The 22,225-nt window shown below is 38.7% G+C and overlaps 1 protein-coding gene across 1 annotated transcript; it reads right to left on the bottom strand.

Moving 5' to 3' along the window:
* Nucleotides 1–4,744: 4,744 nt before the first annotated feature.
* LOC116260886 (probable inactive receptor kinase At4g23740) lies at nt 4,745–10,675 on the bottom strand. Its single transcript, XM_031639411.2, has 4 exons — nt 10,067–10,675; nt 9,883–9,967; nt 7,888–9,472; nt 4,745–5,680 (listed from the first exon to the last, which is right to left on the bottom strand). The coding sequence occupies exons 3-4, from the start codon at nt 9,137–9,139 to the stop codon at nt 5,028–5,030; spliced, it is 1,905 nt and encodes a 634-aa protein (XP_031495271.1). The 5' UTR covers nt 9,140–9,472; nt 9,883–9,967; nt 10,067–10,675; the 3' UTR covers nt 4,745–5,027.
* Between the last annotated feature and the right edge of the window lie 11,550 nt (nt 10,676–22,225).

Here is a 22,225-nt window from a genome sequence, read left to right as displayed (position 1 = left end):
ATGCAATTCAAAACTGCTCATTCTCTAGTTCAACTCGGCTGGTTTGCAAAGTTCTCTTTCGAACTTGTAAACGTGAGTTCCAAGTCCCAGCGCTGCTCATGTTAAGTTGTAAACCATAGTTAATAAGTTTTAGACATTATAGTATTATATCACTCTGTTGAGGTATTATAACTTGTTGAAAATGGTTTTTTCCTGCAAATAAACTAGTTTAGAGTTTAACTAGATTAGAGTCTGAATTCTATTCTAAACAAAATTTTGGCACGGTCCCGTAAGCTTGGACTTCAAATTTTCATGACAATTCATCTTGAAGCATTACATTTATGAGGCCCAACGTGTCTTCTTTTCGGCTCAATTTCTGATCAGCTCGAGTTGGCTAGCATGTCAAGTCTTCGGCTTGTTTACTGTATATATATATATATATATATATATATATATATATAGAGAGAGAGAGAGAGAGAGACCAAATATATAAGCAAGCAAAGAAACAGAAAACACCGGTGAAATGGAAGAAGACGACCGCGGTTGAACTACCAAACAAAATGAAATGACCTGAAAATCTGAACCGGAAGCGATTCTTTTTTTTTATTATTATCGAAAGTTAGAACTTATCCGTTCTCCTAAACCTAACTTGATGAAATACCATCCAGTAAAACGGACCATATCGATAAGAAAAAATTCATGCTCTTCCCATATATTTAATACATTCTCCTAAAAAGAAACTTGCAATGTCAATTAACTCCATCAATTACTCGTTCGATCAAAAGAATGAACTAGTTGAGCGAATCCTCTTTATGGTTGCTCTTGGCTTTCTGGTTCAACCGGGGGACAGATCGAGCTTCAAGAAATAGTCACTTGCAGTAACCCGCTTGGTTGTCGTAACCACTACACCTCATGCTTTCCGGCTCACAAGTATCATCTTGACTTAAGAAAGTAACTTTACACATGATATCTTGTAAATAAAATTGATCAAATGGCTCATAATCAATACACAATTTTTATTTTACATAATCTACATATCTCGTAACGCTTATAAAGTTCATAAAATTGTTGGATTAAATGGATATGTAGACTGTGTGTATTGACTATAAGATGATTGATCAATTTCATTTGTTGTCCATAATGTGCCATCATCAAATTACTTTTTTGAAAAAAAATGGATGACAATTAGTACTGTGGCATTAAAATATAACTTTATATGTGACTATTGTAAACCTTATACCAGTTTACACACAAACATAGAGAGAGAGAGAGAGAGAGAGAGAAAGTAAATATTAGGATTATGTGAGCCGATTATCAGTCATTTGGCTAATTTGATTCATGTACTCAATCATGTATAAAAGTTGTGTTTATAAAGAAAAGTGATTAAAAATATTACATGTGGCACATTGTAAACCTTAAATTACATTAAAAAATGAGTTCGGATCATCAAAGTCAATAGAGAAATCGGCTGTTTTGAAAACATCAAAATGAGACCCCCCCCCCAAACCCCAAAAAAAAAAAAAAAAAAAAAAGAAAGAAAGAAAGAAAGGGACCCATGAGGCGTTTAGATGTTTTATGAAAAAACATAGTGGAAAACTTAATTTTTAAAACCTAGTTTGGATGTGTAGATGGGAAGAAAAAGAATCTTGGAGGTGGGGGCAAAAATCAGTTTTGCCTAAAAAACTTGGGGGAAGGCAGGTCTTTGAAACTAAACCTGGTTTTTATATCATCCAAACGCACCTCAAATGGCGTTTTAGAGGCAAAAACCAGGATTTGCCTTCAAACCCTTGTTTTGGGCTGTCATCCAAATGCCTTTAATTTTCATGTAAAAAATGCAAATTAAAGTTTTCTTATTAATTTTTCTTAATCAACTTGATATTTATATGTTTCGTTAAGGCAATGATGCTGCTAGTGTGGTAAAACCAAGATGCGTCAATTGCTGGTTGAAAACTTGTTGAAATTACTAAAATATCCGGATGCAAGGGGAACTGTTCATCTTTGACATTAGCGGAGTCTAAATCTATTATTTATTAATTGCAGTAGGAATTCCGGAGTCTAAATCTATTATTTATTAATTGCAGTAGGAATTCCTACAGCAATTACTCAGGTCCTTGCCACTTGAAAGTAGGGCTGGGCATCGGGCCGGGCCGGGCCGGCCCGATAAAAGCGTCAAAATCAAAGCCCAGAAACCGTATCGGGCCAGCCCGAGGCCCGGCCCGTTTATAAACGGGCCGGGCCGGGCCAATGTAATTTCGGGCCTCGGGCTTCGGTTAATGCCCGAAGCCCGGCCCGGCCCGATTGATAATGGGCTGGGCGGGCTTAGTCGGGCTTTTGGGTGGGGTGGGCCGGGCATGTTTCTCATTTCTTTTTTCTTCTCTTTCTTCTCGCAAGAGAAATTGATCGAGTGGCTGTGGTGGACAGTCCATTGGAATGCAAAATCTGGCGATGAAATGAAAAAATGATCGACTTGTTGCGATGATAACGAGAAGCGAGGGAGAGCATGATGAAGAGGCGGTAGCGAGAGAGAGGAGCGCGATGGAAGAAGCCCTAACGGGCAAAAAAAAAAACGTCGAAAAAAAGTCTGACCTTTACGATGATGGCGACGGCGACGGGTAGGACCGAAGGCTGACGGGGAGGACCGATGGCTGTGCAACGGCGATGGGGAGGACCGGAGGAGGCAGCCGAGGGCCGACGAGGAGGATGGGATGAGGCAATCTAGACGACAAAGATGAAACTTTTAACAACAAAAAGTCCAAATCCCTAAGTTACCTAAGTTCATTTTTGTTAAAAAAAAAAATACTATAATAGTAATGTCGGGCTTGTCGGGCCGCCGACGATCACAACGGCAAGCCCGAGCCCGGCCCGTTATTTACCGGGCCGGGCCAAGCCCGATAAAAAAAGCCGAAACTCAATTTTTCAAGGCCCGGGCCCGTGGCGGGCCGGGTACCGGATACCCGGCCCGGTGCCCAGGCTTACTTGAAAGTGGACAAGTTGTGGTCCTGGAACCCGGATTCCTCATCAGATCAGATCCCTGGGATTTGATGTCCAAAACTGATTTCTAATGTAAACCACGACTCTCTAAAGAGGGCATTAGTCACTTGGTAGCTTTTCGAAGACTCTAGTCGCTAGAATCAGTCACCCTCTAGCTAGGTATCAAACTCGGGCTCTGTTCTCAGATCGTTCTTTTTTCAGCTAGAGATCCAAACTTCGGATCCCGTTTAGATCCAGCGTCCTCATTTGCATGTCTACAATTCCTTGATACCTGTATTTTTAAAGAGCAATCAAAAGTGAAATTGATGTTCCATGACATGGATTGCTATTTTAGAAGGATATCTCAAATTATTCTGTTGTCATTTCCTTTCATAAAAGTTACTATGCTTTCAGGTGAGTAAAGGTAAGCCCCACCACCTGACTGAAAGCCGAAGCTCCCACCCAAACCCTCACTTCCATAAGATACATGATCTGCTTGTCAGTGACTTCATTTTTATAACATAAAGAACAGAATTCGATAGGGAGACCGACCACATGCCAGCCTCACCCTGTCTATTGTGCCAACCCCCTTGACAACAAAAAAATGCTCAATTTCATTACTTTGCAGCAGCCAACGACGGAGTACTTGAAGGCCCGTCATAGGTGACTATCTGTGTATGGGTATATGGAAAATTTGGCAAGTCATATGCTTCTCTGCCACTGATTTGTGGCCGTTCGATTCTTTTCAACTACAGAGTTTCCTGTGTGGTGGATCTTGATTTGCACCAATGGTGTTTCCATTATTTCAGACAAAAGAAAAAGGTTAGTCCCACAAAGCATTTCTGAGATCAGTTTATGTTTCGGCATATACATATTCTCATGGAGCTATCTTGGAAGGAATCGTGTCGTCTCATTGGCAGGATTTTCTTCAAGGTTCTGCCTTGTCCTCAGCCCTTCGAGCATTTTGTGCTACAGGGGAGATATTCCATTGCATACTCATTATTACCGATAGTTCCTACAAAAGGATCAAACTAATGACATATACAATACTTTAATAGCAATGTAGATGCTACATAGTTGGTTCTCATCTTTCAAACACTAGAGTGCAATAGGAGCATCCATTGACAAAAAGATATCCTTGCAGCAGATCCTTTGGCTCTGGACATTCTGCTTTGCCCATGAACTAAAGTTGAGCTTGACTTGAGACATTCTCACTAGCCAGTCCTTAAAAATGAGAATAATGTTTTATGAATCTGCTGCCTCAATCATGAATCTACTTCAAAGATTGAGACAGATACCTTTAGGCAGATTCACGACGGCCCCTAAAGGCAGATTCACGACGGCCCCTAAGGTTTATCTTCCTGTTTGCATGTCCACAGAAAGATGTAACGCCTGTCATACATGAACCTTTTTTTAACTTGAAAGAGGTAACCATTGTTATATAAAATATGAAGCTGTTTCTTTTGGAAATACCCACACAGACCAAAATGTAGGTTCTATTCTCACTTTATACACACAGGCAGCATGTCCAAGCTTATCCAAAACTAATTCACCTTGGTAGAAACCTTCAACAGCAGCACAATGAATTGAGTGAGATTTCGCTTTCATTTGAAATTAGGTAATTTACATAAAAGAATTACGCCAAGCTTAAATAGGCCAACCTTGCAGTGTTCATGCATCCTCTTTAGTTTAAAGGGCTTAGACATGAAAGTGAAGCATCACAAAACCGTCAAAAACAATGGTTTTGTGACCAGGACGGATATCTATATACAGTAATCAAATTAATCTCCAGTAATTTCCGAGATGGCAAATGTTAATCCCATCTTAATTTATCAATTTCATCTCAGTCTCGTTAAAGTAATTTAATCACAAGAGGACTTTAAACAAAACAATTGAATGGAAATGAAATCGAAGGGAACAACAAAGGCCATATGACGAGAATCACAAGAAACTTATGAAAACTACAGCATCGCTGCAGACATTCCGAATAGCGAATCATCACAGAAACAAGGAGGTTTCTGCAATCTGCTGAAATCGCAGATTAAGACAATGGCAGCTGCTGCAGCACCAGACATGTACTAACCTGAAGTGGAAGGTCGGAGGTCCTCTGGTGTCCTTGCCACTGGAGAAGGCAGGTTTCCAGAATCGAACGGCCTGACATCCTCAATCATCCGCACTACATCGGCCATCTTGGGCCTCTGTTCTGGCAATCTTGCAACGCATGCCATACCAACCTGCAACATCTGCACCAGCTCCTCTTCAATCCCAGGGTACTTCAGTAGTTCAACGTCAAATACTTCAGCTGTCCATTCTTCTCGCACCACAGACTGCACCCACCTGGCTAAATCAATAATTTCGGTCCCAGCACCAGAGCTGTTGGGAGCAGGAATATGGATAGGAGGCTTTCCAGTCAGGAGCTCGAAAATCAGAACCCCAAAGCTGTAAACATCCGATTTTTGTGTTGGCTTCCGCATCTGCATTACCTCTGGAGCTCGGTACCCAACTGACCGTGTACGTGGCTGGGCTACTGGCATTGATGTAACAGACAAGCCGAAATCTGATATGCATCCAAATCGTTTAGAATTAACAAAGACATTAGAGGATTTTAAGTTGCCATGCATGAACCTCCCACCACCCTCTGCATGGATGCAAGCAATGCCTCTGGCTACTCCAACAGCAATTTGAAGACGCGAAACCCAATCAAGTGAAGCCCTATCATCGCCCTTTCCCCCTGAAACGAAGATAGAACAGTATAAACAGATCAACAAAAATATCCGACTCTCCCTAGTATAGCATAAAAAAGAAGTAAAATGCCACTATATTTCCAAAGTTCCAGGAAACTGCTCCCAAGTATGTGTAACTACATTATGCACGGTGATGAACTAGCTTTTGATGGGGTTTTTTTCATAACATATGTTAATGAGGATCCTAATTTTGAGATTGCCAGTAGAGAACGACCTTGGCAAATTATCTTACAGATAGTAGAGAATGACCTTGGTAAATTACTTTAATATTTAATACATTTAATAGACCCGGCAACTAGCCTTGTATGCAGTCTGTGGCGGTACCTTAATTCATCCGCATATCAAGGTGACGCGGTAAAACTACATGAATATGGGCAACATGAAATAATTGGTCTTCAATGTCAATTTGCAGAATCATCTTCTAATTGACAGCTTGAATTCTTGGATTGCTGCCCATCTCCCGCAGTATGGTTAGATGCTTGTGGCTTGAAGCACTGTTCTCCATTCAGTTTGTGGTTGTCTGCTTACATGATTTTTCTGACGAGTAATTGAGAACTTTTACGAATTTATCATTCATTTTCGTTGCAAAAGACATTCTAACTTGTCAGAAAAGCGTTAAATCTAGATGCGCACCATCTTGGAAAAAAAAATGTATGCATATCATATGCTAATACTACTGTTTTGCCCTTGTAGGACAAAGAAAAGCCTGAGACTCAATGGCTAGATACAGGGGGGCTATCTCAACTTCGCACGCGTGCTGGAATACAGTCACCACTCCGAGCCACACAAGTACAATTCTTCCTAAACGTCGCCTTGGCCATTGGTACAAGGTACATACAAAGCAGATTTACATGCTTATCCTTCCTACTGATACTTGCAAACGTGATCGAACATGATACTGTGTGCACGTAAAAATCCTTAAGCATAAACATATTTCGACAGAAGGGAGCAAAACTTGCTGTCCTTGTGGTCCTATCTAGAACTACTCGTGTTCTACAAGAGAACAAGAATCTACTGAAGTAAACGAAACTTCTACAATTCTAGAGCAAAGGAGTAGAGGAATAACTTAGTATTCTGAAAAAAATATGAGCAAGAAACGGTCATTCTTGTACAACTTTCGAGAAAAGGAGAAGAGGAAGAACTAAGAGTACTGAAAAAACGTGAGCAAGAAATGTTAGTTCTTGTACAAATTTCTTATCAGCGTCTTCACGAGAGAAACTCAAGATGAAGAGAAAGAACCGTAAGAATGACTATTAATGCCCTATCAGTTAGAAACCTTAACTACTCAGTTTCCTGAAAAACTGCATTTGCCTCCTAAGTATATTTGATTATTCTCCTTTTTAATATAAAAAAAAACCCCCAACTTTGACCATTCTTAAATTAGAAAAGTCAGGACCCAGAGTATGAGAAGAAAAGAATTGCGGTTAAGAAAAATATGGGTTTGAGGTGTTAGAAAGATGAATAATTGTGAAAAAGAAACATGTTAAAAACTAGTATGAGTAATCTGGTAAGCACTAGATCAGATGCTAACGTCCTTAACCACGATTGCAGCATGCAGAGCCCTGACAAATATCAGGATCTCAGAAGAAAAGTAGGAACGATATGCATAAACAGTCACCAAGTTAAAAGTCAAATACAACTGCATAAACAATCACGAACGAAAAGAATGAAGGCAAGCACAAATTCAACAAAGACCTTGGGCGAATAAGAGAATAACAACTTTTATACTTGGATTTTTCTATGCATCTACATCTAAATTGCAGGAGAAACTTGTTTCTCGAAGTACTCAAGTACCAAGTATCGCCTATTCAACTCAAAAAACTTTCCTTGTCGAGCCATGGCTCTCTAGAGTACACGGGAGACACTAATGACCAAAAATCCGTATAACTTAGTCAAAGACATAATTAATTAGCCAAAAAAGCGACACGAGAATGCCAGGTGCCTTTATGCTCTTGTCAGTTTCTATTGACTGTGGAGCATTTGTCACAAAGCGCAAGCCCCAATCCAATGCGCAAGTTTAACTAAAAAAAATATTTACAGTACAAACAGGCAATCAAGCCAATCAGAAAGAGACACTCGACGTGCAAAAACATGTTCATATGGGTTAAAACCTCCTAATGTTTAAAAATATTAAGAAGAGAAAGAGTCGTATCAAATTATTAACCAAAGCAGCAGGAGAAAAGGTGAGGCATACCATGCAAAAGCGTTGTTAAGCTTCCTTGACTAAAGTAATCATAAACCAACAACTTCTCATCTTTTGAGTAGTAGTAAGCCCTCAGTGGAACAACATTCTCATGTCTTACACTCCCAACTGCTTCCATCAACTGTTCGAACTCCCTCTTCCCCACTGGGACATCTTTCAACCTCTTCACAACCACCGCAGTCGCATCCTCTAGAATAGCTTTATATGCCGTTCCAAAGGTACCTTTACCTAAAACCTCAGCCGATGCCGTCAGTAGATCCTCCAAATCAAAACTCATAGAACTGCCCTCAAAGAAAACAAGCTTATTTTTCTCCCCTTCCTGGTAATCCTCGTCCTTTTTTCCTTCTTTTTCTAATTTCTTCCTATCTTTCTGCTTTTTCCCATCAGAGAACTTTCCATCACTCTTTCTAAAATAAATTAGCAGAGGAATCACACATGCAACAAATGCCAATGCACAAGCAGCTATCGCTATAGCCAGTATAGCGGTAGCCGCAAACTTTTTCGATCTTCGGAGATTTGAAGCTGGAGGAGGCGTTGATAAGGAACTAGGCGAGGAGACTGGATCGAGAGAAGAAGGGGCATAAATAAGATGGTTTCCAGAAAATGATGAATTAGGAAATCTTTGCAGAGATTTGGGTACCGTTCCATTCAGATGATTATTCGCCACATTCAGAAACCGCAAATTGGGAAGGCCCAGATTCGGGATGTTGCCGGAGAGCGAGTTGTTTCTTAGGTCCAAACCTGTAAGTTGTGTTAGGTTTGAGAGAGAATAAGGTATGCTACCGCTGAAACTGTTGTCTGAGAGATTCAAAAAGACCATCTTTTTCCATGGTGAGAAATCAGAAGGCAAGGGTCCAGAAAAGTTGTTGTTCTGGAGATAGAGGGAAACCAAGTTTGTGAGATTGGAAAAATCGTTAGGGAAGGGACCGGATATGCCGTTGGATCTAAGACTGAGGATCTGAAGCTTGGTCAGTCGGCTGAGTGTGTTCGGCGGTAATGAACCAGACAATCCAACTCCTGGTAAGCGAAGTCCCACCACTCTACTGCCATCTGCAGTGCATATCACACCGACCCAATTATTGCACACTTGGGATTTTGGATCCCAATTGAGGTCTCTGGTAGGAGGCATCTTGCTAATAAAGTCGATCAATGCATTCTTATCTGCAACAGGGTCTGAACTTGCCTGACCTATAACAAGCAAACCAAGGAATAGAGTAACATAAAAGGATAGAAGAGTTGCCATCTGTGACAACCTGACACGCCAAGATTTGTTTCTTCTCTTCAACACTCAGATATGGAGAACGAACATCTGATATTTCTCTTTCTGCATAGGATACTGAGAAAACTACAACTCTACCTTCTTCACCAAAATAACTCGGAAGAAACTGTCTTTCCGGTTCTCATAAGCTCAGCAACAATGCCTAGAAGAACAGAAACCTGCAGAATGTGGATAGCTGAGTCTGTCTCCCAGCTTTTTTGCTAGCAGACGTTCAGTAACCCCACCTAATCTCTTTGATTTCTCTGACTCCAATAACTACCCACATTTAATATGAAATGTTTGGCAGCGAACACAGATCTGCATTAACCGAAATATTCGGTGCCTCAATACGCAACCAGATGGCTTAAAATGCATGAAAACATCTGAACTTTCCAAAATTCATGTTTCATCTTAAATAGGAAAAAATGGAAACCACCAAGGCAAAATGCATTTCAAAACTCAATCACAGTAGAAAACAAACTCCGATCAGCCGCAGAACCAAATTTGCTTGTGAACATAGACGAATTAAAAACTCGACAAGAACGAAGTTTTCCAGAGACAAAAAAAAGACAAATCTTCTGAAAGTAAGTTGGCAAAAAAAAAAAGTTTATGCCCAAGACGATCTTGCCTGCATCTTTTCCTTTTAAGTAAAACCAGTAAATGATCCACATGTTTCCTTTTCGGTTTCTTCGAGAACTGGAAATCCCAAATCCCTCCTCTACACTCACCGTCAATCGAGACTCAGGAATGATAATCCAGCGCTGAGCGTCTCCGATGAACCCAACCTAAAGAAAAGAGCCGCTTGATCCGAAGCTGCACCACTCGGAAAAGTTAGAAACACCAGAAACTGCACAGAAGAAACCCCAAGGAACCAGTTTTCCTCAACGCAAAATCAACAAGAGAACCTCATACCTATCAGGCCAGGTGCATTTCTCTCTCCAAACCTCTCGGAAAGCTGAACACGGTCAAGAAAATGCTAACTGGGGAGTACTTCTCTGCACAATATCCTCTCCGCGGTGACTGAGGCTATAACACGTCGTCCCCTCTGTGTAAGCAACAGAGTTAGCAGAACTCCAAAGGACAACGGCACAAGCTCTGGATCCCAGCTTCCCTCTGCGTCTCAAACCCAAATCGACCGCTCTCATCCACAAAGAGCGCCTGCTTCAGAAACTCTTTCCCCAGATGCAGCAGAGGAGGAGAAGCAGCACCTGCGGCGCGTCAAAGAACTCTAGAAGACAAGAGCCACGTCTCGACTCTCGAGCCTACCCTCTAGGGGAGAAAGGACGAGAGAGGCTCCTGTGCTTCCGCAGACGAGTCGCCATCCGATTCACCATTCCATCTCGGACGCGCAAAACTAGGAACCCAGCCATTAAAGCACACAGAGAGAAAGAGTCTTCCTCCGTTCCGTCGAGACTAGCAAACCTAGAAGAAAGGAAGCGCAGCCGCCATTAATGACAGCAGAGAGAGAGAGAGTGGAGGAAGAGGAGGGGAGGGCGACAAAAGGACGAGGCGGGAAATCTCAACCTGCTCGATGCCGCTATCTCATTGTTACCTGAGAAAGGGACATTCTATACCTCTTTTGCCCTCCCTCATACGAATTTGGATTACCCTTCCGGTTATTCTCGCCGTCCGTTCGTTACGGTAGTCAGCTCAAATCTACAGTTTGTGATATGAGATCCTTACGATGTTAGATTTCCGATCTCAAATCTACAGTTTTTATACATAATAAGACCTATATTATTTGTTTAAATTGAAGATTTTTCAAACCAACTTTAGATCTCATATCGTAAGCTATCAAACACTACTTAAGGGCGTCGATAGGAATGTTGGTACCAAAATAAACAGTTAAATCATTTCAAAGTTCGATATGAAAAAACTTAATACCCGATGACGAGAGACATGACACATTTTCTCATCATAATATGGTGACCTTTTAAAAAATAAAATAAATAATAAATTAATAAAACAATATCGATTATAAATAAATATGCAATAAATAGAAATTATAAAATAAAAACAAACAGTTTATCCTTAAAAAAATGAACAAAATTGCCGAAAATAAAAAAAATGAGAAAAAAAAAGTTCGAATATATAGTTCTTTTCGTTTTGGCGTTTAAAAAAATGAACGTTTTTTTTTTTACTAGCAAATTTTTTTCGTGTTTTTAATACGTTTTTTGTTTTAAAGAAACATAATTTTTATAAACTATCCTTTTAAGTAAATGTGCAATTGGATTATGATTTAGATTCCACTTCAAACTTACTTAGCAAATATTTTGTATCAAATATTCATACACAATAAAAATTGGCTTTCGGTATATAATTATATGGTTTAGATTCTTTTGTTTATTTAAAAGTGAAGATCAGATTCAGTTGTGAATTTAAAAGTTAAGATTTTATTTGGATTAGGATTTTGAATTTGAAATTTGGATTCGGACACACCATAGACTTTTCTTTCTTTGCATTCGAATCGATGTTAGGATTCGGAATACCTGAGCAGCGAGAAACTGAATTGTTGTTGAACGGGATCTAACAAATTCAGTTGAGCTTACTTAGGCATATCCGTTCTTTGGAAATAATTTCGATATCTTCAGTTAGAAAATTTTGGTAGAGAATTTCGGATGCGATCGGTTATAAAGTTCTTCAACTTTGACCGACCATCGGTTTCAATCACATGTAAAAGTTTGAGCTCAATGCTTCCAATTCACTCGCCTGTATCTATTTGGATCCAAATTTTATTCAAGTAACATTCTTACATTTTTTCTTATAAACAAGCTAAAGAAAAATCAGGCACATGAATTCTTGTGAGGTGAAACCCATTAGATGCAGCTTTGTTATTCAAGAAAGGTTGTTGCGTTGTTGGTGGGAGTTGAACTGCTTCTGTTACACCAAACTCTTTCCTCTCAATGACTTGTTTGTATGGCTTTAACCAACATAGTTCAAAATTGCAGCAAAGGCAGGTAGGGGTGAACAACGAGCTAGCTCGAGCTCGACTCGTTAAAGTTTGGCTTGAGAATGAGTTCGAGCCGAGTTATTTGCTTAATGAGTCGAACTCAAATTCATGAGTTGACTACTTCAAATAATCGAGTTGAGTTCTAGCTCAACATGTAACTGCTGAGTCGAGCTCCAGCCTTAATCGAGTTTGTCGACCCTTAATCAAGTCGATATATTCAAACGAGTTTACGAGTTTGTCGAGCTTTGATCGAGTCAAGCTAGAGCTCAACACGCAACGATGAATATCAATTCTATTCAAACGAGTTTGTCGAGCCTTAATCGAGTCGAGCTGGAGCTCAACACATAACGATGAATATCAATTCTATTCAAACGAGTTTGTTGAACTTTATTCGAGTCGAGCTCGAGTTCAACACGTAACTGCCAAGTTGAACTCGAGCTGCTTCCATCGAGCTATTCTCGAGTTCGAGCCGAGTCGAGCTCGAGCTGCTTCCGTCGTCCTAACCTCGAGCTCCACCTAAGTCGAGCTCGAGATTTTATTAGTCGAGCCGAGCTCAAGCTGACTAAGCTTGGGCTTGACTCGACTCCTGTTCACCCCTAGGGGTGGGCAAGGAACCGCCATGGTCCATCTTGAGATTTTTAAAAATTCAAAAATTTACATGCAAATTTTAAAACTTTATTTTAACCTATATAAAATTTTAAAAATTTAATATTTTCGACAGCACCCGAGTTGAAAGATGTACTATAGGTCTCGTAAACTTCAAAAGTGAATCAAAATACTTTAAAGGCATAAAGATATGACATGTCTAGTCAGATGGATGTGGTTCAATTTGTTGGACAACTGATAAGCGATCAACTGTACATAAATATGTGACCATACACATGGTTTTGAGAGAGAAATATGAAGGGTGTTGGCTTGAAGACTTCAACTCAAGTTTGAACTTTGTTGTTTTGTCGCTTTATTGTATGGCGTGGTATTGATAAAAACTAGTGGTGTTTGTTAGACTGCTCATTCAAAGAGCTTACGTGATAAGCGAAAGTTAAGTCATTTGAGGTGAACAAATCGTAGGAAGAAAATGTGATGCCCTATGTCAAATCCATCCAGAGATACTGAGTTTTCATGGTACTGTTTTTGCTAAGGCTTCCGGGCTCACCATTGTCAACAAAAGAATCTTTGGAGAAAAGCAAAAAATGCTTAGAGAAAGGCAAACTACGAACAACTTGTAATGAATGCCCTCCAATTTTGGAATTGTTTAGCATATATGTACAAAACTTTATGTAAGTGTAGATACTCGTGAATAATCAAGTTAATCATTATGTAAGGAACTATCAACAACAATACGGAGTTGTCCCACAAAAATAACAAACTATTACCAACAGGTTCATGGAATAGTAACAGCTAACAATGCCGTGTACTCTTTCAATGTCGTGTGTTCTTTCGCCCTCTCTCTTTCTCTCTTCAATCAATTTATTCCAATTGTGTTTCTCGTTTTGTTTTCTTATGCCTTGTGTATCGATCTATGTGAATGCATTATCAACAAATGAACTCCGACTTTCTCCTTGATTCTTTCAAATCAGTCGTTGAGATTAGTTTCTTTATCAAAAATTTTCCACCGAAACGATGTGAACATGTGGAAGTACTGTGGTAAATAGAATGAGATACAAGAATTTGTCGAGGTAAAAGCCGTGCCTCCATTAGCAAGGTTGATCATTCTTCTTCACTCCTGATGGGCTGTCACCCTTTCATTCAATTATATATTTCCTTCTTCTTTTGGCAGGCCAGAGAGGGTCTGTGCATAAATTTTCATGTATGTGTCAGTATGGTTAATGACTAAAATACTTTTAATTCACATTAAAAAAAATTATAAAAACAAAATTAAAAATTAAAAAAATAAAAAAACTATGAGGCACATCTTTTAATAAATTACTAAAATATCCTTATCTCCTTGAACTTTCTCTCCTAGCACGTCACTTGATCAGCAGCATGCGTGCCTGTTCCCCATAAGCGGGCATACACGTACTTTACGAAGTAGGATTGCATTAGACAAAACCAGGTTTTTAGAACAACTGTTTTTAGTTCATTAAAACAGGCCGAAAATGGCACTTTAGAGGCAAAATGGCGCTTTGATTCCAAAACTTTGTTTTGAGTATGCGCCGTAAACGTAATTGACTAAGACCTTATTGAGAGGGGAGGGGCACTTTTAATACATGGAAAAATCATGCATAGTTTTTCTTTTTCTTTTTCTTTTTTGTGAGGAGTATATATATATATATTCCAATTTGCTTATAGAGTCCAAATGTATAAACAACAGCGTTTTATTTTTTATGTTTTTAACCTTTGTCAACCAACTCTCATGTTATGAATGCATTGATCTAGGAGCTCCTGGGGCCCACACAACCTGTTCTGCAAGCCTGTAGGCCCCACCCTAAGGTTCTGCCTTATTGAAATTTGCGACCGTGTAGCCAAGTTTTGTCCATGTATTTATAGGGCCAGGTTGGCAGTTGGCACCATTACTCTCAAGTTAGGTCGCAAAGGTATCTGTATGGGGTTTTTTTTTTTTTTTTTTTTTTTTTAACTCGCTATCGTACGACCTAACATAAAAGTAGAAGCCCAAATATAGTATGCTATTTTTCATGTTGAACTTTTATTACTAGTTCTTTTAAAAGTATTTAATAACTTTGATTCACTCCGACACGCCATAATTAGAAGAAATAGCATTTCTTTTATAAGTTTGAAAAAGTTTTCAAGTTTCTAAAAGCAAAGCAATGAACAAGTGTCGGATCTAGGGATACATAAACAACCCGTTTTCAGCAAACGGTAGCATGTCAAAAATTTAAGTTGAAGAATGTATTGTAAAACTTACAACAGCTTTGAATCTTGAAAACAAAGAGGAGAAATGGTTTTCCCCTAAATCTTGACGCAAAACAAGCACACTTAAAAAAGCTAATTCTCAACACCGTTTAATCTTTTAAAATTCAGGAGCATATTAAAATATTTCTAAAGAAAAAACAACCAGTAAAATCCCTTTGGGCACTTTGGATAATTATTAGTTTACCTGTTGCTATTCTTTCCCTCAAAAGAGTAATTTGGCTTTTCCTTTGCAATGACAATGGAATTCGCTTTTCACATTTTCATCTCGCCGGACACCTCATGCTTCCAATGATTAAATTTTCATAGAGTCATATTGATGTGATTGGACATTGTTAGTAGCTGTTAGGGGTGGGTATTGGTACCAGCTCGATCGGGCTCAAGCCTTGGGTAGAATTATCTGAGGGATGTGAATAGGATACTTGACCAAACCATTCCAAAAACATCAGACATAAAAAAAAAAAAAAAATTAATAACCAACTAAGAAATTAGATTGAGTTTAGATTAACAAATGACATCCAATATTCACGAATTTGAATTTTGATCCGGATCAAATTTATGTTTAAATAAATATCATATATTCAATGGTCTTCAAAATTCGGATTTAGATTCAGATATGATCAATGTAAAAATCGGATTCAGACCAGGTTTGGATTGTGAAATCAGATTTTGGATTAGGCAGACTTTTTGTGTTTGTATTTGCATGCGAATTTGAATCCAAATGTGTAAACACATGAAAAAAGAAGATTCTTCTGTGTTGATATTGCTAGTTTTGGAAGGCTTCTTCAGAGCTGCCGAATTGGGACATTTGATAGCTCCCAATCCTCGGTCACATGTTGGATCTAATCGTAGATCCATTTAACAAGCAAAGAATTTAAGATCCAAACATTTGCAATCTAAAGTAGGTGAAGACGAGGGTCAAACTTCTCATGTGGATTTTGAGATTTGCATGGGAAACCATGGTTTAGTAACTGTTAGAAAATCTACAAATGGCAATCCTGAAGCTGTTGAATTAGAAAGACCAAAGATTTGGAGCCGCTGCTACCACACGCCCCTTATTTACTTTGGACTCAAAAACTATAAATGATATGTGAATGCGCAGCTTACCTTATAGTTGACATCCAGGCAAAGTTTATGTCCTACGCATTAACTGCAACATAACGTTGAAATGGACGTCCAAGTAGTGCATATGCACAACATTGATTCCCTGAAACTTCCTTCCCAATCAATCTATTTTCCTTTTCTACATTGATTGCTTGCACATGGAAAGTTATCCGAAATGTCTTGCACGCTATGGTGTGGGGTGCGCAAGAGCAGTATTTCATTTTACCCACCCGTCCGATCCGACATGGTGGTGGAGCTACATATAGGGTCGTGTGGGCAGTTGCCACACCAGCTTCTCACTTTTTTTTTTATTTTTGTATTAAGATTGTTTAATATTTATTATGTTATACATGTAAGTGCTCTTTCAAGTATGAAAACTTGTGAATCGGTGCTCCTCAAAAAAAAATTTTTTGACTCCACCACTGGTTTGACCACTGACATGCATCTATGTTCTATAGTCTGGGGTCAAGTTAGGTGCCTTCAAACTTGACATAATAAAACATGAAATAAGAAAAAGAAAGATTCAATAAATAAAAGATGCTGAACTTAAAGTTAACTGAACAATATGCAGAAAAAACAAAATGAAATTAGTAAGTGAAATATCTTAAGCCAGAATTCAGCAAATGTCCTTACGATTGGATGGCAAGACTGTTTATGTAGAGAAATAGTGGACAAATTGAACCTGGATCTGGTGGGACGGATCTGAATCTACTAAGATCCAGCTGTACAGCTTTGGGCTGTACAGCTTTGGTCCCACTATAGATCCTCACAGTGTCGATAAGTATTACTAGAGTCAAACCCAAACAAGATAATCAAAGATGATTTATGAACAAAAATATGAAACTCCAAGCCATATGAATATTTATGTGTATCTCTATATGTCAGACCTCAAAAATTGTGTATGTGATTTAGTAGATGAAACAGACAATAAGTTATACAAGAAAGACCAAGCATAGGGATGTCAATGGATCATATTCACATGGGCTATATCCTTAACTGTACCTACTTTTCTAGATATTCATGTATTTGGATTCAAATACAAACAAAGAAAGTGATATCTGAATCCGAATCAAAATCTGATTTCATATTTTGAATCCGATTCAAATCTGGTTTTCACATTCATATCTGAATCTGAATCCGAATTTTGAATCGAATTTGATCTATTTTGAAATATAAGAGCATTTGATATAGGATGTTTGTTTAAAAATAAATTCAATCTCAATCTTGTATCCAAATCTGATTAGACATTTATGCACGTATCTAATTGGATGCCATTTTCTTAAATTCAAATCCAATCTGATTTATTAATTGGATATTAATTTTTTTCTATATCCAATTTTTTGGAAACGGTTATGTTGGATATCCCATGCAAATTAGATATATTGACATCCCTACTCAAGCACCTGCTCATCATGCTTGGAAACCCTATAATATTGCCCATAGTACTTGAATTCATTGGCTATAACCTCTAGAACAACTGGAGATGGAACAGCAACCTCGACATCACATCCTCATGTGGATTGTTTTCCACAACTAACAGTACTTCTTCTCAAGTTTCATATTCCCAATGGGACCAGGTATTGTTTGTTATGTCTGCCATATTGACTGCATTTAAGAGAGAGAGAGATGATTCATTATAATCAAGCACTAACTTCCACAAAATTTTCAGATAAACTTTATCTAGTGCAGTAGAGCTGCGTTTTCAGTGGAAAGACGAAGAGATGTTTCATCATAGTCAACCACTAACTTGCATTACTTCAGTGGATTAGATAATCTTTATCTAGGGCAAAAGTGTTGTTTTTTTTTTTTTTTGTGTGTGTGTGTGTGAGAGAGAGAGAGAGAGAGAGTGAGAGAGTGAGAGCGAGAGAGAGAGAGCGAGAGAGAGAGATGATTCATTATGATCAAGCACTAACTTTCTCAAAATTTTCAGATAAACTTTATCTAGTGCAGTAGAGCTGCGTTTTCAGTGGAAAGACGAAGAGATGTTTCATCATAGTCAACCATTAAGTTGTATAACGTCAGTGGATTAGATAATCTTTATGTAGAGCAAAAGTGTTGTTTTCTCTGAGAGAGAGAGGGAGGGAGGGAGGGAGAGAGAGAGAGAGAGAGAGAGAGAGAGAAGCTTCATCATGAATATCCAGCCACCCACTAAATTACATAATCTTAGTTGTTCTGGTGATCTTTATCTACGACACTGGAGTGCTTTACGAAAGTTATTTGTAGATAGCTCAATGGTTTTTTGCAGAGTGCATATCATGTGGGCAGGCTGTAAGTTCGTCGTCTTCCAACCTGTTTTGTAGGTAATAAATTGCAGCAGCAACTGTTCTCAGATCATCCATAAAGAAGAAGCCACAGTGCTGCTAAGCATCACATCTTCATAGTCAAGCTTTCGCTAAGCATTGAGAATTTCTTAGTTGTCCATTATCTGCACGGGCCCCATATAGAATTATACTTATAATCATGATGAGTATGAGGTTGATGCTAATGTAGATTTAAATTATTTCGGATCTGTTGTCTACACCAGGGCACAGCAGATGTACGGATCCATGCTCAATCTACACTTCCTTGAATTTTTCTAACATCAGCGACCAGGGGCGGAGCCAGGATTTTTTTCAGGGGACGGGCCAAACGATCCGCAGGTCGGGCCAAGAGGAGCGACTGGTTGGGCCAAACTAAAAAAATTTGATTTTTTCAATATAATTTTTTTTTCCTGCGCTCACCCGGTCCATGGCCCTTGTGGCCCCCCTCCCTCCACCCCTATCCGCGACATTTATTCAACTTTTCAATCAGCAATATTGGATATTTATATTGGATAATTTCTTCAACTATGTTAATCTAACTCCATTCAGCTGCACTACAGAAATTTTTCTCCGTATCCTTGCATTGTTTGTAGTTTAAAAAAAAAAAACTACATTGTTCCCAACGGTGAACTCACTTAATTTGAAATGCTTACTACTACAAGTTTGAAAGAGGTTTTAATTCATCCGTCATCGATCTTGATGCTGTGGTATTCCTATGTGTGAACCATTTATCGAGTTCTAACTACCATAACTACTATAAGCTGTTCTAGCCAGCTCATGCTATCAGCGACCGCAAATCTCCATAAGTTTAGTTACAAGGTTAAACGTACTCTTAAATCTTTTAAAGAAGTCTGAACCTTTTTATTTCCTTTAAGGAGGGCTCTACACGAGCCGAGTTAAGCTCGAGCTTGGTCAGCTCAACTCTACTCCACTCATATCTTCCCCTGCTCAAGCAAGCTCAAGCTCGAGTCGAGCTATACAAGGTTGAGCTTGACCTCAATTCGATAGACCCAATGGCAGCTTGAGTTTGATTCGTTAGGCTTGTTTACCAAAACCCCATTTGACCTGATTTCTTTCCTTTGTTTTCAGTTTGGAATTAAAAAGAAAAAATATAACCTAGATTAAACGAGCTTACTTGAGTTTGCTCGACTCGTCTGGAAGCTTGAATTTTCAGTTAAGTATGAGCTCAACTCTTTCAACAAACAAGTCAAATTTAACCGAACAATAAAGATGTCAACATATCCGATTTGAATTGGATATCCAACTGAACCGATCCAATTTTTAATATCCAAACAAGAAACAGGGTCGAATTTGGATTTAAGAAATGACATCCGATTGGATTCAGATTAGGATATACATAAATATCCAAATGAATTAGGATTAGACAAATATCATATATCTAATGCTCTCACATTTTTTAAAATTGGTAAAATTCGGATTTAGATTTGGATTGTAAAATCAGATTTCGGATTCAGATATGACTTTTCTTTGTATTGGAATCTGAATTCTAATCCAAATATGTTATGGTCTGAGCCAACTCAAATAGATCTCGGGTTGGCTTGACTCCTTGTACAGTCCTATCCTTGAAGACGCAATGACCTAAAACTCAAGGGATGAAGAAAAAAGCGAGCCACTTAACTCATGCTAGTTTTTCCGTTTACAGCTATGCATACAAATATAAAATGTATGTACTGTTCTCAATGCAAAAAGAATTCTTGAAATGCTTCATCGGAAAGAAAACAAATGTGATCTTAGTTTCCGTTGTCCCTATACCCTAGAACTGAACTCTACTTTGGAAAGCGGCCAAAAACCCTTTAGCCCAGCCCCATGTTATGGCGCAAAAAAATTACATTAGAAAAAAAATTAAAAATTTTTAGTTGCGTAATGTATTTTTTGGATTTAGGTTTAGTTTGGTCCTACTCGAATAAGTTCGTTGGACCGTTTGACCCGCTCCTGAAAGAAAATCCACCCTTGCTAACAGGAACATTGTTTGGTGAATATGTTTCAAAAAATGGACACATTCACAGAACACTGCATTCGGATGAGTGCAGCTTTCCTGTCATCAAATGCCCTCATAGTAGCAAGATACATTGCGTCAAGCCCTTTGGGACTTTCCAAACCTCTTTCAGTTTTTTCTGTGTGCTTTTGAGTGAATGCATTCTATAGAGCTAGCATGAGCTCCATTGAATAAATTGAGTTTCATTTCTGCTAACTTTGGAGCAGAAAATTGTAGTTTGGGGGAAAGCAAGCTGCTAAGTTTGCTTGGCTCAACGCTTAGTTGATGGGTGTCTGGCTTTCCACCCAAAGTCAGCTCTTGAGGGTAGAGGAAAAGGGGAAGGGCTTCGGCTTCTTCTTTTAGTTCCACGTGCTTGCAAAAATAACCAAAGCTCAAATACATCAAGTTCGACAAATCTGGCTCTCTTTTACAAACATTAAGCTCGGGGCAGAGCTTCAAGTGGTGTATCTCATGTATAAGGGCACCTGATTTGTTGGTAAACGTGTGCCTGTGATCTAAATGGCTGATTCGATTCTGATCAACATATGTATTAGAGCCAGATCTAGTGTCATCAGATGGGGAGCGGGCAATTTGATCCAACATTTGATTACTAAATTGTAACGTACTTAATGGAGTAGGATTACTCATGTATTGACAATATTCTTGTTAAATTCTTGATGGGCTGGCTGGGAAAGCTAGCAGATTTATGAAATAGAGACTAGAAAGCATCAGACCTTTTAGTCAGGCGGATAGAGCCCTTGTTGGTTTATGATAAAAAGGAGGAACCCTGCATGTGATGATTTCTTAGAGTTGCATTCAGAACATGAACATCTTCGTATCAAATTTCCTAAAATGAGAATCCTTTTTCGTCAAAGTTCACCCAAATAGTATTAAAACAATATCCGAGTCTCCATGTTGAGATGTCCAATTATTGCCAATGGTTTCACCATGCACGGCCAGAATAGCGAGTTCTGATTGTGGTACAAAACAATACGTGCAACCACAAGCACACAGATATAGAGAGAAATTTGTATGTCACAGACGTCAGCAATAGAAGATCTCTCAAATTATCGTTAAAGTATATTTTAATATTTAAGTTGTTCTTATGAAACGTACTGATCCTCCCACTAGCAGAACTTTGTCATTTTAAGAGCGGTTCATTTTTTTTATTACTATAAAAAATTATTAACTCAGAAAATGGCTATCCAACCATATGCTTTCATCAAAACATTCTATAAGTACCAGACACCTCCGACGAGACACGTACAAACACGCACACAAACGCGTATGAGTTGGCCATCAAGCATAAACAAGTTGGAAAGAAAAAATCAATACAATGCTGAACTACTCATATTCACCTCATTCACTAGTTAAACTAAATTGAAACAAGCAAGAACCAATTCAAGACACCTGTAAGATAGTAATGAAATTACCCTGAGATTTTTTTAATTTACCATTTGCTCAAGCACAGGCTCCCTTACAAGAGTTTGATATTCAGGGACCGCTACCTGGTGGTACACTCTCCCTCTCTCTCTATATGTGTGTGTATATATAGAGAGAGTGTGTGTGTCTATAGAGAGAGGGTGTGAGTGAATAATCTAAATAAAGTTATTTCTAATAACTACAAAACCAATAACCTGAAATACAATAAACTACTTTGGCCATTCACAATTCCTTGCCAAGAAATGCAAATAGCTGGAGCGACTTTAATCACTGTGGACACATCCACCCATCAAATTAGGTCGAACCAACTTGAATTTGAAACGCTCACCTGGACCGCATGTTCCACAAACTGTAGCAAGCGTGTCAGTGTGCGGGCGTGTGCCCCTTATACATATCAAACACAAAATCCA

The sequence above is a fragment of the Nymphaea colorata genome, chromosome 9 (assembly GCF_008831285.2).
Source record: "Nymphaea colorata isolate Beijing-Zhang1983 chromosome 9, ASM883128v2, whole genome shotgun sequence".
Lineage (NCBI taxonomy): Eukaryota > Viridiplantae > Streptophyta > Magnoliopsida > Nymphaeales > Nymphaeaceae > Nymphaea > Nymphaea colorata.
The sequence above is the reverse complement of the archived record's forward strand: the minus strand, read 5'-3'. Positions and strand labels throughout refer to the sequence as shown.

Bases quoted from the DNA above. Each gene is read 5' to 3' on its own strand.
- LOC116260886 (XM_031639411.2), bottom strand. From the start codon at position 9,139: ATGGCAACTCTTCTATCCTTTTATGTTACTCTATTCCTTGGTTTGCTT. The intron at 5,681-7,887 runs GTATGCCTCACC...TCTTCGTTTCAG, and splicing joins CTTAACAACGCTTTTGCATG to GGGGAAAGGGCGATGATAGG.